The sequence below is a fragment of the Otolemur garnettii genome, unplaced genomic scaffold, assembly GCF_000181295.1.
Source record: "Otolemur garnettii isolate 467f Iridium unplaced genomic scaffold, OtoGar3 scaffold00021, whole genome shotgun sequence".
Lineage (NCBI taxonomy): Eukaryota > Metazoa > Chordata > Mammalia > Primates > Galagidae > Otolemur > Otolemur garnettii.
Window position 1 is genome coordinate 21,318,855 of NW_003852416.1, and position 16,776 is coordinate 21,335,630.

General features: G+C 38.5%; 1 protein-coding gene across 3 annotated transcripts in view; it reads left to right on the forward strand.

Moving 5' to 3' along the window:
- Window positions 1-374: 374 nt before the first annotated feature.
- HPSE2 (heparanase 2 (inactive)) overlaps window positions 375-16,776 on the forward strand; it is an 807,441-nt gene continuing 791,039 nt past the window's right edge. For all 3 annotated transcript variants that reach the window (XM_003787277.3, XM_003787278.1, XM_012803570.1), the window contains exons 1-2: window positions 375-725; window positions 3,640-3,797. In XM_003787277.3, coding sequence (XP_003787325.1) covers window positions 436-725; window positions 3,640-3,797 — 448 coding nt within the window. In that variant the 5' untranslated portion in view covers window positions 375-435. The remainder of the gene's footprint in view (window positions 726-3,639; window positions 3,798-16,776) is intronic.

Consider the following 16,776-nt stretch of genomic DNA (forward strand, 5'->3'; position numbering starts at 1 on the left):
AGGAGAGAAACAGAGAAACAAAAAACGTCTCGCACTATACCCGAGAAGTTTCTATAGCTCTGTTTGGATCCCTCCGTCTGCTTCCTGACTCTAGAGGGTTAAATGGGGGAGGGGGTTCAACGCCATCCTCTCTTCCTCCTTTCCGCCTCCCCCGCTCGCCTTACCTTTAAAAAGTTAAAAAATGTCTGCAGTGGAAATCTGTTAAAGGGGCGGTGCTGGTGTACGAGCTCTCTTGGCACGAGTCGCTGAGAAGGCTGGCTAGGGGCGTGAGTTCGCTCCACCAGCACCAAAACACTGAAAAAATTGAGAGAGAGAGGGAGAGAGAGAGAGATCAGAGGTGGGGGGGGGGGAGCAGGCAGACATACACTTTAGATAAGGACAATTAGTCACTAGCAAAACTCAGTAGGAAGAGTAAGTTTGAGTCGGAGAGATTGAATGAGGGAGCTCTGTGCCTTCCCTGAAGCCATGCCCTCCAGCAACTCCCGCCCCTCTGCGTGCCTAGCCCCGGGGGCTCTCTACTTGGCTCTTTGGCTCCATCTCTCCCTTTCCTCCCAAGCTGGAGACAGGAGATCCTTGCCTGTAGACAGAGCTCCAGGTTTGAAGGAAAAGACCCTGATTCTACTTGATGTGAGCACCAAGAACCCAGTCAGGACAGTCAGTGAGAACTTCCTCTCTCTGCAGCTGGATCCGTCCATCATTCATGATGGCTGGCTCGATTTCTTAAGGTAAGGCAGGGGCTTCCATGGATCATTTTGAATTTTTTTAGTAACACCTACAACTCCTTCCTACACTCCACTCAAAAAGGGGAAGAAGAGAAGAAGAAGAAAAGAAAAAGAAAGAGGAGGAGCCGCCAAAACCAAGAGGATCTCTCAAAGAAAAGAATGGTTTTCCTTCTCCTGGAATATTTGCTGAGGCTGTAACTAGTGATTGAGAAAAGCAGTGTTTTCTATTAAGATGCACATGTTTGCAATGCAGAAGGCATTTCAGAAACTTATCAGTTATGACTGAAAAAATGTTGTGCTTACATATATCCACAATTAGCCTCCCCTTCCTTCTGAAAAAGAAACAAGAGGTTCAGGTCAGTTACAAATCTAAGAAAAGGTCTTCAGCAACAAAGACCCGAAAGAAATAAGTGTGTATGAGTGAGAGTGAGAGAGAGAGAGCGCGAAAAGAGAGAAGAGAGAGTTCATGTGTGTCTGTGAGTGTTCAAGCCGGAATTGCATGAAAGTGGAATTTTCCACGGAAAGATCGTTTTGTCAGTTCTCTCCCACTCCCAGACCGAAAACGAATTGAAGGAAAGGCTTAAGAGGTAGGCAAGCTGGATCCGAGTTTTAAAATTTTATTTTATATCCTCTGTTGTCATCGCCAGACTTAAGGACTTTGTAAGGCACTTTTTATAGAAGGAATCCCAACCCCTCCCCCCCCAGTTCCTCCTCCTCCTCCTTAAATCTCTTGCGGTAACTGCATACTTTAGTTTTTCTTTAAAAAAAAAATTCTCGCCGGGGTCATAGCATTTATAAGGGGAACTGTAAGGGTCTTAGAAATACTCCAGAGATGTTTCAGAGGTCTGAACCCGGCACCGGCAGATTAGCAAACTAGGAGGTTTGTGATCTTTGCTGTAGGGCTTGGAATCTAACTAGGCTCACCCTCTCCCGGCTTGTCATAGTTTAGCAGTTAGGCAACCGCGATTCTTTCCCAGCAGGACAGAGTCACAGTGTAAATAAATAAATAAATATATTGTATGCAATGTCCAATCCAAGTGTTGAGTTTTTAAAAATTTCCTCCAAATTGGAGCCTCAGCTGTGGCTACCCCCAGGCCTGAGCGATCTCAGTCCGACTCTGCCCGGAGGCCGCGTCTACTGCGCGTCTTTCGTGAGTATTTTTCAATTCGAACTTTGCTTCTCGGGATGCGGTCGCCCCTGAGCCCTCCAAGAGTCCCCCTGACCGCAGCCGGGTCTGAGGAAGCGGCAGGTAGCCGGAGGCGCCACGTGGAGCGCTCCTTCCACGTGAAAGGAACGTAGCCGGAGGTTTGAGTGGTTGTCCCCGCCACGGCTGAGGCTGTTTCGGTTCCCTGCGGGTGCAGCCACTAGAAGGGCGGAACAGCTCCGCGCGGCCAAGCTTCTGTTTTAAAATTTATTTGCCGCAGAGCCTGTCTGAAGGTCGTCCGAAGGTGGAGTGCTACGGGGTTTTCCGAAATGCACGCCCCACTTCCACTGCGTTCCTCTAGCTTCATAAACTACTCCGGGTTTCTTTCTTCCTTTTAAAAAATCAGCCTGTTCGCGCTAAATGTTTGCGTGCCTCAGAAAAGACTCTGGAAGGCAGCTTTTCGGGAAAGAAGCTTGGCGGGGCGCATTTGCATTGGCTGTGCAGGCTTCCGGATGGAAGGTTGTTGGAAATGCCCTTCCCGCGAGACAAGATTCGCGCAGACATATGTTCGGCCCACGCTGCACCTCTCCTGCGCCCGCCTAAGCCAAAACGACCCCAATGACTACATGATCTCTGGGTGGCCATGTCCTCTTTTCAAAAACTCTCTAAGATCGGAGTCGATGGTGTTTTCTTTCTCGAATACATTCTTTATGATGTTCTTTACTTTCTACATTTGGATTTGGATTTTCAGAACTGAACCAGCAAAGCTTTGAAAATAATTTACAGATCCGGAACTCAATAGCTGATCCCCTATTATCAGCATGTAGATTACTCCTTCCCTACTCTTTCCCAAACATAGCAACTTTAAAGCAACCTACTGAAATCCCGAACTTAATTACGTGTAAATGCTGTATTGTTCTGGTGCTTCTTGGGTTTTCTCAGAGCCGCTGAGCTACAAACTTCACTTTACCCAGCGCTTCCAAATGGCCTCAAAGGGAAAGAAAAAAAATGGAGCCCAGTGGGGGTGGGGAGGAGATGAGGATGTAACTGTCTCAGTATTAGCCAAAGTGACTTTGCTTTTATTGTTAAGGGGTGGTTGGGAGAAAAGTTCTGGGAAGGGCAAGGATTTACCCAGGAAACTCTCAACCCCGAATTTGGGAAACAATGAGTTTGTTACAATGTAGTGAAAAAGGAAAATCAATTCAGGCATTAGAAGAAAAGAAAATCAGAATCCACCTGACCTTGGGCGTCCTATTCGGAGGTTGCAGGGCTCCTCCGGCCAAGGAGGCAATGCCAGCTTTCCTTGTAGAAGTTTGGCAATGGTTGGAAGCCGGTGGTCAGTGTGCCTTGCGCGTCTCAGCCAGGAGCGCTTTTCCGGCAGTGGCAGGAGCCGGGCAACTGCGCCTTGGCGCTGAGTTAGCAGCACGTATGCCCCAATCCCATATACACACACCCTGTGAACGAAGACCATCTCTAAACTCTTTGGAAATGGTCTGGATATCTGCAGGAGAGGTCCGCTGCTGATGTCTGGGCGCAGGAGGCGTAGTCCCCGGGGAGCTGGGTGGCCTAGGGCTGGGGTGGTTGGGGTGCAGGGCGCACGAGAGACGTTGCAGAGCGGCGGGGGCTAGTTTGGACCGTGGGCTGGGGAGGGCGCGGAGCCCCTGGCTCCAACTAGGTCACCTGCAAAGAGTGGGAAGCGGGCCCTGCTCGATCCCTCCAGCACTCTCGCCTTCTCCTGGGATCCTTTCCTCTTCTCTTTCTCTACCTCTGCAGCTCCAAGCGTCTGGTGACCCTCGCCCGGGGACTTTCTCCCGCCTTTCTGCGCTTCGGGGGCAAAAGAACCGACTTCTTGCAGTTCCAGAACCTGAGGAACCCGGCGAAAAGTCGCGGGGGCCCCGGCCCGGATTACTATCTCAAAAACTATGAGGATGGTGAGAAACTTGATTACCATTCTTGCAGGGTGGGGGGAAATCTAGGGAGCGGAAGAGAGTACCGTGTGTGTGTGTGTGTGTGTGTGTGTGTGTGGGGTCTGTGTGCACGGGAGAGGCAAATTTGGAGGAGGGCCTGGTTGAAGCTCCCCTGAAAAGCTGGAAGCTGCGGGCGAGAGGACACCGGAACGAACGTGGGACCCTGACGTGATTATGAAAAAGGCACTTATTGTCCCCGTTCCAGCGGACGGCGTGTCGCTGGTCAGCTAAATCTTGGAGGCTGAGAACTGGAAGCCAGAACTGGCAGGGAGTTCCCGGGGTGAGAAGATGCAGCAAGTTTCTTGAGAAAATTTAGACAGGTTCCTAGGTTTCCAAAGTGTTAGAGTCACATTTCATTCCTAAAATGTAGGCAAAAGTGTCTTTTTGTTTTTATTTTTTGCCTTCCTGGGATGAGGATACAGAGGGATTAATTTTTTTTTTTTTTTGGAAAATCCAATTTTAAAGTTTTAAAAAATGATTCCTTTAGATGGATCCTTTTTCAAGGAAAATTTGAAAGTCCCCAAAGTGGGATATCCTTCAGACTGGCTGATCTCAGAATCGCATTTTTTTCCTTTCTGTTTTTAAATGGGATTATAAATGCCAGCCTTCTTTCCTGCCAGGATCAGATGAATTAAGTGTTGGGTGTTTAAACTCGAAATCCTTTGGCAGTGTGAGAATCTGATCTTTTTTGATTTGAACAGTCTCAATTTTACTAGGGAAAAAATGAAAGTGCTATTTAAAAATTTTTGCTTAAAAGATTTGGTGTTGATATCTATGAACTTTGTGTTTGAGTAGAGGGACATACTTTCAAAGGGAGATGATGGGAATTCGTGTATCTTTAGCCACTGTTAAGATGATTGAAAAGGAGTAGCTTCAGTATTTAATTCTTAGAGGGCTATCTCTGCCCTGCCTTTTCTTCTCCAAAGTAAGCTACAGTTTTATTTTTAAAGGGCTCAAGGGCAGATTTTCAACCCCCCCTGGATTTTGTTACATCTTGTACTTATAAATCAGCTACAGGAGGAAATGTTCGTGTATTTTCTGGGACTTTCACTGATTAGGACTCTGGAGAGGTATTGGAATCTATTTTAAGGGCAAATGAGGAAATTTTTTTTACAGTACCAGAATAAAGAAAGAGGGCAAGGCTGAGGCTTCTTGAATTTGAAGCAGCATGACTAAGACTTACTTTTTCATAATGTATTCAAAAGCATGCAGGTGTTTAAGGCTGTATCTTTTCAAAGGTAAAAGTCATTGCCATAAAAATGGGAGTAGATTTTGGTGTCACTCAGTGTAAATGCTGAACCCTGATAGTAATTTGACTTAGCACCTTTTAGCTCCCAGGGTCATTGTTAGCTTTGTGATCAGACACAGAAGGGAGAGTATTAATGGTTGTCCTGATGAGATTGTTCTTCTTCTAATCCATTTGTACTACTTTAGATCCTCAGGAATTTCTGGGGGAAAAGACTATTATAAATTTAGAAATTGGCTTGTTTTCCCTAACCTTGTATCTGGGATTGTATTACCGATTCATTTATAATATGAGATCTGCTTAAATGAAGGCTGTAATTTGTTTTCCTTTGTAAAAGGGGAAACAGGGCATAAAGGGGAGAAAAGAAATTAGTAGAAGGCTGTGCCCCTCCCCCCATTTTTAACAGAATTAAAAAACTCAGAAATGGAAAAGATCTAAGAGATCATCTTCTGTCCTACCATGTCAAGGGCCCCTATAGGATCATTCATTATGGACTCTTTTTTATTTTGTCCAACTTGGTATTAAATAGCTCTAAGAATGTAGTTTTCACCACTCTGAGGGGCAGAGTTCTATCCCACAGGTTTTTGCCAAAAAATTATTACTGAATTTTCTCTTTATATTTACAGTTATTTGTAATAATTTACAATTATCTTTATTTTCATGTTTTAAACAACTATCTTCAAAATACTTTCATCTTTGGTATGGGTGTTAGCATCATAAAGTGGTTTTCTCATAGCTGATTTTTATTGAGAATACCTGGACCTAAATCTTTTAAAACTTTCTTTAAAGTCAGTCCTCCTGGACACTAATCTGTTTTATTACTCCTAGCTGAACTCCTTTTGATTTATGTTTCTCTGGTAATAAGATGCTCTGAACTATATCAGTATTTGAGGCCTTAGCAGCATTAAAGAGAATAGAATGTCCTATTTCTGCCCTTTGATGCTCACATATCCTTAAATCACCCATACAATCTTTGTTGTTGCATGTTGCTTTGCAGAATTTAAGGCAAACTGCTTTTGATATAGTTTCAGTAGTATTGCAAATATTATACTTTAGTTGTCACTTTCTGTCCAGTCATAACTGTTATCATCAAGAACATCTTAAAATAATTAGATTTCTTAGTAAATGGCCTTGTAATAAGCACTTGTGCATGAAGACACCTTATTAAAAGTGTATTTCCGTAAACATAATACAGAATAACAACATACATTTTGGGTAATAAGATATACCTACTGGCATGTTATGAAACAATGATAGGTAATGAGAAAATGGAATTTGAAAACCTGTATTGTAAGGCCTGGTTCCATCACTTAAGGAATGTGTGGCCCTCGGTTTACTGTTTCTCTATAATAAGTGGATAACGATACTACTTGCTGTACATTGCTTTCCCTGAGGGTTCTAGGAGGTAATGTTTATAAAATTTTTGTTAACTGAAAAACAAAAGAAACATACTTTTATTAAAAGCAACTTCAGGAAATTTGTAACATGCGTATGTGTATTTCATGTATTCAAGTGGGATTAAGATGTAAGATTAGATGAGAAAGAGGTAGATTTAGGGAGTCATTTGAGAGAATTGAGACTATGTAGGGAGAGTTATCTTTAAGAAACAGAGAATAGAACTTAAGGTGATTTTTTTTTTTTTTGCATGTATGTATGTGTATGGTGATGAGAGAAGAGTTTAATCTTTAGTTTTGTTAGATACTAACATTAAAATGAACTGATAGTTCCAGGTTGGGCAAAGAAACCCATTCTTCTGGTTGATTCATGCATATTGGTATCCGATGTGATTTGTTATTGTTGTTTCCCTCTGAATTATTTGTTTATTTATTTATTTATTTATTTCCAGAGACAAAGTCTTACTCTCTTGTCTGTAGCCTCAAACTCCTGGACTTAAGTGATTCTCCTGCTTCAGCCTCCCTAGGAACTGGGGCTACACGCGCATGACACCATGCCCAGCTATTTATTTTATTGTTTCTTGTAGAGACAGAGTCTTGCTTGTTGCTCAGGCTGATCTTGAACTCTTGGGCTCAAGTGATCCTCCTGCTGGGATTACACGTGTGAGCCACTAGGCCCAGCCTCCTTGAATTAATAATGCAATAACAAACTTTGGTTTTTTAAATACTTTTTGAACATATTAATGCAAATGCACTTTCTCTAACTTTGTAAAATCACTTTGGGAATTTTCCCACTTTGGGAAAATCACTTTGTAAACACCTTGGGAATATCTTTGGTTAGTGCTATAATACAGTTAACTATTCCACTTTGTGCTTAGATACCTTGAATTTCATGTAAACACAATGATGATAGAGGAAGTAAAAATAGAGTTGTTATTCTTATGCTAGGAATTTTACTTTTGTCTAACTTTCTTTCTGTTTTGTGTGATATTATACTTTACTTACTCCCAACAAAGAAATCTTGGTTTGATCTTCTGTTCTTAAATTGATTTTTTTCTAGTCTGTCCCTCTTTGTTATATATTCAATGTGCCTTATTTGTTTGTCCATTTCTTTATGGCCCTGACAGTATCTTTAATGAAGATGTACATGTCACTCATTTGCTAAAAAAAATTAGGATATTTTTGGATTGTTTGTAAAAAATGTTCAAACTCCTTAACTTGACATTCAAAACCTTTCACATTTCTGTCTCAGCTTACTTTTCTACCCTGCATTTCCATATACCTGTTATTATAGCCCTACTTGATTATTCACTGTCTCTTTAAAGTATCCCATACCTTCGTTCAGCTAGCATATCACTGCCTTGAATGTCTTTCTCTGGGCTCTGTTATTATGTTACCCCATCCTACCCAGTTTTTGAAGGCCCATTGCAAGTGTTTTTCATTTGTACAACAAAACCTTTCTTGAACAGGTCTTTCCACAATGGTCTCTTCTTTCCCTAGACTTTTGTAGCTTTTTTTCTTTATGCTGTTTCTTGGCCCCTTCTGCCTTGTTCTGCTGTTTAACTTTACATATATCTATATCTATATTTAATTTATTTGTTTTACCTTTCCAAATAAAATGCAAGTTCTTACAGGAAGAGACTGTATCTAATTATTGTATATTCCCCAATGTCTAGCATATATGAACCATGGTAGATCTTCAGCAAGATACATAATAGGTACATAATAGGTTAGGAACACTGTGAAAGGCCATGGGAAAATGGAAGTGACCAATGAAGAAATGTGTGAAGGCATACGTGAAGATTCTATTAGGCTTCTATGAAGATTTTAGCTTGTAATATATATTCCCATAAAACCTATTACTGATGCTTATTTTTAATGACTTTTTTTCAATATCTTAATCATGTACTCATTTTTTGTTATCTAAATTGCCTTAATTTTATGCTATGTATTAAATTGTCATCCAATTGAAAGCCTTGCATTGAAACTCCACTTTTTTTTTTTTTATTTTGTCTGTTTCTCCTTGCTTTTACTTTTGCTTTTCCTGGTTAGTTTTATGTAATTTCTATCCCTGATTTTAACTTTCAAAGTGATGAATACAAGTACACTTCAGAAACTCTGAGGAACTATACAATTATTATTATTGTTCTCTTTTATCCAGGAAGTTTTCCTAGTTTTCACAGAGGTGTGGTAGTTAATTGTTTTTATTTCAATTCTCATTCTATCAGTCAAGGCATATGACATAAGAACAGCACAACTGCCAAAATACATATTTATCTACCTTTCATTATTTCACATAATGTTTCTTGAAATTCAGTACATTTAACAGGTATTTAGTGACAACCTGCTTTGTGTCCAGGTTCATGTTGGACAAAAAATGGCAGAATATAAAATAAATAATAGATGTTATACAAAATCACTATTAGAACCCAGCAATAATGATTGCTTTAGGCAAGATCAGCTCATTAGTGTTGAAATTAGTAGGCAAAACTTTAAAATAAAAGAGGTTATTTGCATTGCTTCAAAGCATCTTCTTCATAGTATTTATTAGTTTATTATTGTGGTGGTTTTAGTGTATGTCATAAATTTTCTTCTCCCCTAGAATATGGGTTGGATTTAATGACTTGCTTCTAAAGAGGAGAGTCTGGAAAGGGGAAAAATAGTAACCTTACAGAGGGGAAATTGACAGATACCATTTTAATGGTGATTAAAGTCAGCAGCTGAGTCATATTGATATCATGTCCTGATATGATGCCCTGGTATGATGAGAAGGACACTTTATCTTGGGATATTCTTTCCTCAAATCCATAACTCTCAGTATACTTGAGAAAACATCAGTCTCCAAAAGAGGGATACTCTACAAGATACCTGACATGTTCTCTTTAAAAGACAACATCTGTAAGGCGCTGGCCCCATATACCAGAGGTGGAGGGTTCAAATCCAGCCCTGGCCAAAAAAAAAAGAAAAAAAAACTTCAAAAAAAGACAACATCTGTTCTGCTACTGATCTGATAGAAGTTGGTGAGGTAATATTTATACTGATAAAGTGAAGAGTAACAGAAAAACAATATAGAATTAAGTGATAATTGGAATATAATAGTTTGCCAGGATGTGACAGGAAAAGCAGAGATGAATTCTGGGCAGACTGAGGTGGAGACCAGAAGAGAGGATATTCCTTCCAGCTCAAGAGAAGGAATATGAGGCAGAGCCTTGCATGTATTCAAGCAGGAAGGAGACCACCTTGGCTGTGTAGAAAGTACATGTTAGAAATTATCTAAGTTCATGTGCTAGAACTATGTTTAATTCTTTTTTATAGAAGCCTATTTTCACATTTTGTTCATTCAGAAATGTTTATAATTAAAAATATATACAGAATAAATCACATATTAGAAATTTTCTCAAAGTTCTTATTGCTGGAATTACGTCTAGATTGAGTTTTAAGACATCCTAATGTATTTTTGTTAGCTCTTAGGTATGTAATTTAAAATGAAGAAGAAAGTACATGTGACAGAAAAAAGGTTGGTTGGGTAAATCCAGATAAGATTATGGGAATCTTGTGTTTTAGGCATAGTAACGTGGAATTGGCCCCATAGGAAAAGAGAGGCTGTTATAACTTCCTTTACTTCATTGGAGAAGGGAAGGACATATTTTCAGCATGGGCTTTCCATGACACTTGCATTCTCTAATCCTCCCTTTCTAAATCACTGGACATGTTCATGCCCTCTAGTTAAATATGTTATATTAACCAGACCTGGCAAGATTTAAGTTGTAAAGCGTGCCTTGAAAGATAGATAATTTAAAATTGAATTAGTAATTAGATTCTTATAGGGTTATGTAATAAAAATCTTAAAGATTGTTTTATAATTTTTATGTTATCTTTCTTTGTAGAGTAAAAATAGCTAGTATTTTATAATATTCATTTATTCATTCACTTACTGAGTGAGCATCCATTTCTGGTTCCCTGTTTGACACTGAGGCTGGGAAGATGAATAATGCCCGGATATTATCATCAAATTACTTATTACTGACCTCTAAAAGCAGTTCCTAGAGACTTACAGGCCCAAGAAAAGCCTCGATTCCAACTTTATCACTTGGCATTTCATGATTGGTCTGTCAGTAACTTTAGAAGGATTTCATATAATTTAGTAATTGTATTAAAGAGTATCAGTAATCACCTGGAGTTTGACATATGTCTTATTCCATCTTTTAGAATAAAAATGGATGCACATCTGTAACATCATTGAAATTTGGTACCTGGATCCTAAGTGTGGGCTGCAGTTCTCTGTACCTCTGTGAATTTGAATTTGGTATCATACAAAGATTTAGTCATCATGTTATTTAGTCACAATTTAGTCATTTGTGGCCATGTACATAGTGCTGGAAGTGGCAGATCAAAAAGCACTGTTCTATTGCTTACGGAGGTGACTTAATATTAATTCCAGTGACTCAGAAAAGTCAGTAAATAGAAACCTTTTAGTGTTGACTACATTTATATAACTTATCAACTGGTCATTATGGACAAAGGTAATCCATCAAATTTCCTGTACAAAACAAACTGTACTACTGTTGCTGATACCAAATATCATTATCTTTTTTTTTTTTTTGAGACAGAGCCTCAAGCTGTCCCCCTGGGTAGAGTGCTGTGGCATTACAGCTCATAGCAACCTCCAACTCCTGGGCTCAAGCGAGTCTCCTGCCTCAGCCTCCCTGGGACCACAGGTGCCCGCCACAACGCCCGGCTATTTTTGGTTGCAGCCGTCATTGTTGTTTGGCGGTCCGGGCTGGGGATTCGAACCCGCCACCTTAGGTGTACGTGGCTGGCGCCTTAGCCGGTTGAGCTATAGGCGCCGAGCCCAAATATCATTATCTCTCCTGCTAAATTCATTTAAATTCTCTTGACTGTTCTCCCAGTCCCTACTGATGGGATGGGGAAACCTCATGGGAAAAAGCAGTTTCAAAGTTCCTAGGCCTGTTTAGCTGGCCAGTCACATGGTCTGGTCTCCTGCAATCAGGAGCTCTTCTGAGAATCCTTCAGCAAAATGGATCAGATGTTAAGAATCTTATAATAACTTCACTGCTTCTTATGACTTTAAATTAAGCTTTCAGTTGTTTAAGGGTATGAGGTGAGAGATTTAAACATTGAGCACTGTGTTGTGAGAAGGCTGGGAGGAAAGGAAGGGAGAGACAGAAGAATATGAAAATGAGAGAATTTTGTGTTTTATCCCATGCATTTGTCCATTGATAGCAATTTAGCCAAAGTAAATAGACATTTCCAGACTAGTGCTTAGTGCTATTCAAGGTATAGATACCTTGTACAAGTTTGTTGAACTCCTTTATCCTTTGGCTTTCATGATCTTGTTGAGTTTAGTCCCATTCTTTTCTTTACTTCAGTATGGTAAAAAATTGTAATTTTGATTAATTCACTAAACATTTCAATTATATGCCAGCCTTAGTGCTAGATCTTGGAGCTGCTAAGAGGTCTAAAACATAACCTGTACTGCAAATTCTGTGGTCTTATATATTTGGTATAATTTCATAATCATCACTCCGCTTTAATCAGACTAATCTTTGTTTAGCCATTCTGCCTTTTGCCTGCACATATACTATACCTTCTACATTGAACACACATCTCCCCTCCCCAATATAAAATTTTACTTGTCCTTTAAAGCTTTAAGTCTCCTCTTTCATTAAGTTTTTTGCTATGTCAATCCACATTAATCTCTCCCTCTTTCTCTGAATTTTTCCAAAATTCTTCTCTGAATATGCAATCTAATTTAGTGCAAGTGCCTGGAATTTATGTTTGATTGGTATAAGCAGATCATTTTTGACCCTAGGAAATTATAGTCAAAACACATTGGCATTGATATGCATGTACACACACAACCATATAGATATAACCATCATTATACTGCATGGAATAGACACATTAAGTCAAGCAAAGGATTATGTTATTTAAAAAAATAAATGCACATGTTTTGTTTTTTGTGTGGCAAATAATGAAGAGTGAAAGATACAAGCTGCATATTTAGAAACAATGGGGTACGTCTATCTATCTATAAGTTTGTGCTGAGGGAGTTGTGGGTTAAATCAGTATCTTATTTTCATTTGCTTTGGAAAGCCCAAAATGCCTTAAAAAGATGGAAAGTGAAGTTGGAAAGCTGAGAAAAGGTAAAAGATGTGGAGTATTATCTCTAAAATACTGTGGAAGACTGGATGTTTCTTTGTAGCCTATTAATAGTAATACTATAATAACTATATTACCTACTATTGGAGTGCTTATTTTATGCCAGGTACTATTTTAAGCAATTTACATGCCTTAACACATTTAATCCTCTTATCAACCCTATGAGGAAGGTATTGTTTACCACATTTGACAAATGGGAAATCAAGGCACAGAGAGGTTAAATCACTTGCTCAAGATCACTTGGCTAATGAGTTGTTGAGCTGGGACCCAAGGATATCAGTTAATGAACTTAAAGTACTTATTGTCTAAAAAGTATTCCCTTGGCTATTTTCATATTGTTATTCTTAGTAAATACTTGTTGACTAGTTATTTCCCACTTATTTGGTAGCCTAACATGCTGCCTAACATTAATTTTCCATTTATTGTTCCTGATTTTAAGAAAAATGTATAGGATATTTCTGGTTGGTGTTTAACATCTTTATTCACACTTTAACAGGTTTTGGCTTTTTATTCATTTTTTACCACTGTAATATTTGTACATTAAAATGCATTTAATAATACATATATTAAATAAAAAGCCTTTCTTCATGTTCAACCTCCAATCCCTCTCCATAGTTATAAACACATAATAAATCTCTCTCCATAGATTCAACAGTCTGTCATGTTATCTTTTTGGAGTTTTTTCTATTCATACAGAATTATATAATGAAACCATTTTGATTTTATTAAATTAATTTTTATTTATATTTTATTTCTATAGATTTAGTAGGTACAAGTGGTTTTTGGATATAAGGCTTAATGGTGAAGTCCAAGCTTTAGTATACCTGTCACCAGAATAGTATACATTGTACTTGAAAAGTAGTTTTATTTCCTTTTTTTAATGGCAGAATAGTATTCCATAGTGTGTGTGTGTGTGTATATATATATATATATATATATATGTGTATATATATTTTGTGTGTATGTGTGTATATAGAGAGCACATCTTCTTTATCCACTCATCAGTTGATGGGCACTTAGTTTCATATCTTTGCAACTGTGAATTGTGCTGAGATAAACATGTAAGTACATGGTGTCTTTTTATTATAATGAGTTCCTTTCCTTCAGGTACCAAATAGTGGGATTGCTGGATCAGAAAAGTCTACAACTTTTTAATAATGGTTGCTCTGACAGGAGCAAGGTGATATTTCTTTGTGGTTTTTATAGGCATTTCCTTGATGATTAATTTGTCAAACATTTAAATTTTTAAATGTATAAGTGAAATTGTACAACTTATCTGGATAACCTTTTAGTTGATAATTATGGTCTGTTTTTCAGTGGCTAAAGAATCATCTATATATGGAGGAACTGTTATTTCCATACTCTTTCACTGGTACTTTCTTCTTGTTTATGAAACTTACCTGTTTGCTATTTGTCTATAGTTTCTAACAAAGCAGTGCTGTAGTATCATATTTCTCTGATTTAAATTATTTCTTTTCCTCTAGTGTCTTTTTAAACACCATCATCCATCTCAATCCTTTTGGATAAAAGAATGGCCACAGCAAAAGTAGCTGTTAAGTGTCAAAATATCATTTCCTTTAATGAAGCAAGTGTATTGTCAAGTTTTGGATACAGATGGAAAGTGACACTAAAACTATATTGACTTTTGGTTCAAATAGGGTATAGCTAAGTAATTTGTAAGAGAACCTGGATGAGGATTTTTTGATACTCTTTGGATGTCACTTAAAGCTGTTCTGTGAATTTGAATACTAACCAGTCCTCAAAGAGGGATTGATAAAGACTTGGCATAATATTTGGTTAGAAACAAACTAAAGAAGGCAGAAGGTAGCCATTTTTGAATAGGTCTCTAATCACTTGCTGGCAAGAGAAAAAGAATTATAGTTCACATTTGTAATGTTCTTTAAAGTTTGTAAAGACTTTGCTGTTCCTCATAGTACAGTAATACTGTAAATTGACAACTTCATTTTATAAATGAGAAAACTGACTCAAGGAAGTTTCTCAAAGTAACATGGCCTTTAAATGGCAGAGCTAGGATTAGAGCTCAGTACTTCTACCTTCAAGCCTGATATTCTTAAATGAAGTCTCACAGCTAAAGGTAATCTTGCCATTCCAATGAAGTAAACTGGGGTAGGTATTAATACCTGTGTTTTGTGGTGGTTGTGCCAGTCTGAAACAAGTTCTCTGGGAAGCTAGAATAGGAATGTGGTTTCTAGAAGGGAACACTTCTGCTTTAGCCATGTTGTCCAGCCATGTTGTTCAGCCAGGATTCACCCATGTTTTTTAACTGTCCCTTTATTGATAAACTCCTGAACAGGCTGCAGAATGCCATTCTTGGAGACCCAGGACTTGAATTTCAAACCCTCTTTAGTATATGCCCCAAATCCACAAGTGTAGTTAGAACCAGTCCTGAGAATGAGACAGAGGAGACTTTGAGAGCACTCTGTGAGATGCTAGAATCATGTCATAGACTTCCAACAAAGATTTTAAAAGCCTTTTAAATGCTGACATTCATTATCTATTAGTGCACACCTGGCGAGACGGGGAAGAGTCTGTTTCATTTGCTACAGAGGAAATCCCACAGTGAGTAAGCAAAGGAGTTGGAAATAGAACTTGAGTTTCCAGTGATAATAGCTAGTAAATCATGCACGCTTTAAAAAAACGCATGTAATTACTGAGATAAATTTTTGTGTATTTCTCAGTGGTTTGATAGGTATGTTATTCTCCTTTGGTGTTTATTTCCTTGTAATTGTTGGAAAATCAGAACATAGACTTATTTGTGTGGCCATTATAAATTTTCTTGGAAGAGTAGACTAGTAAATTCTGTGAGATATAGATTCAGAAAGAACTATAGGCCAGGCTTAGCCAAATTAAAATCCACAAGTGAAACTAAACATGTAACCTAAAACTATTAGAAAAATAAGCACTATTGTTTCCCTAGAACATTTGTAGAAGCAAATGAATGGCACTCCAGTCCAAAGGTCAGGATTTTCAACAACTTGCAGCAGAAAACTTACACTTTTTAAATGTCTTCACTGGGGTTTTTGTGTTAGTGGATGACTGAGGCCTTTTGTTTCATTTGTTTTCCTCGTGGCAGTAAAGTTGAAATTTAGCAAGCTTTCAAAATGAAATTTCTCATAGAAGTTATAAGCACAGGTTTTAAGTTTTCATCACCTAAATGTGGAATAGAATGATTGAAAACTTGGGGGGAGGGCAAAGGAGCGTTGAGGACACATGTGGTATGTATCAAGAATCAGTGTAAATCAAGAAGGTATGGTAAGGGGGATTTCCTACATTACAGACTTGCTGAAATAATGCTGCCCCACGTTCCATCAATAAATTCCAAATGACCTTTCTGATACCTTGCAGAGGTGGTTTGCCCCTTACCTGACACTCTGAGTTTTCTTGAAGCGGCAATCAACAGTTTGCAGGTAGAAAAAAATCTTCCGGGATAATGTGTTATTTGATTGTGGCAGTTATCTACCTGTAGAATGGAGCCAGACTAGTACATTTGAGCCTGTGTTTTTTTTTTTTTTTTTTAAACCTGCTATAGCAGTATTTATTTCCAGGTAAAGCACTGCTACAGAAATACTTAGTTTCTAAGTATAATAATAATAATAATTATGATTTATTGAGCACTTAAAAGTCCTTAAGCACTAGGCCAAGAATTTTTCAAAGGTGATCAGATTTGGTCTTCACAACCCCATGGGGCAGGTACTATTTATTAACTGTCCCATTTGATTGAAGCTAACAGAAGTTAATGAGTGGTTCCCAGTGCTAGTGGTCTGTTACTATTAGGTAGGGGAACTTTAAAAAATACTGGGTCCTAAGCCAATTAGTCTCTAGGGTGGTGCTGAGGTATTGTGATTATAAAATCTCCCCAGTTACTTCTAAGGTGCACACCAGTGTAAGAACCTCTGGGTGCAGTTATTAGTCAAAGATACCTAAAGGCACACCTACTGGTCTGTAGTGGAATTCAAATTCAGAATCCGGGGATAGCTGGTGAATCTAAGGACCAGGCATAAGCCAACCCTACTGCAGAGATGCCTAAACTTTTAATGTACTTATGAATCACATGGGGAATCTAGGTAAAAGTAAGATGTTGCATTTTTTTTTTTTTTTT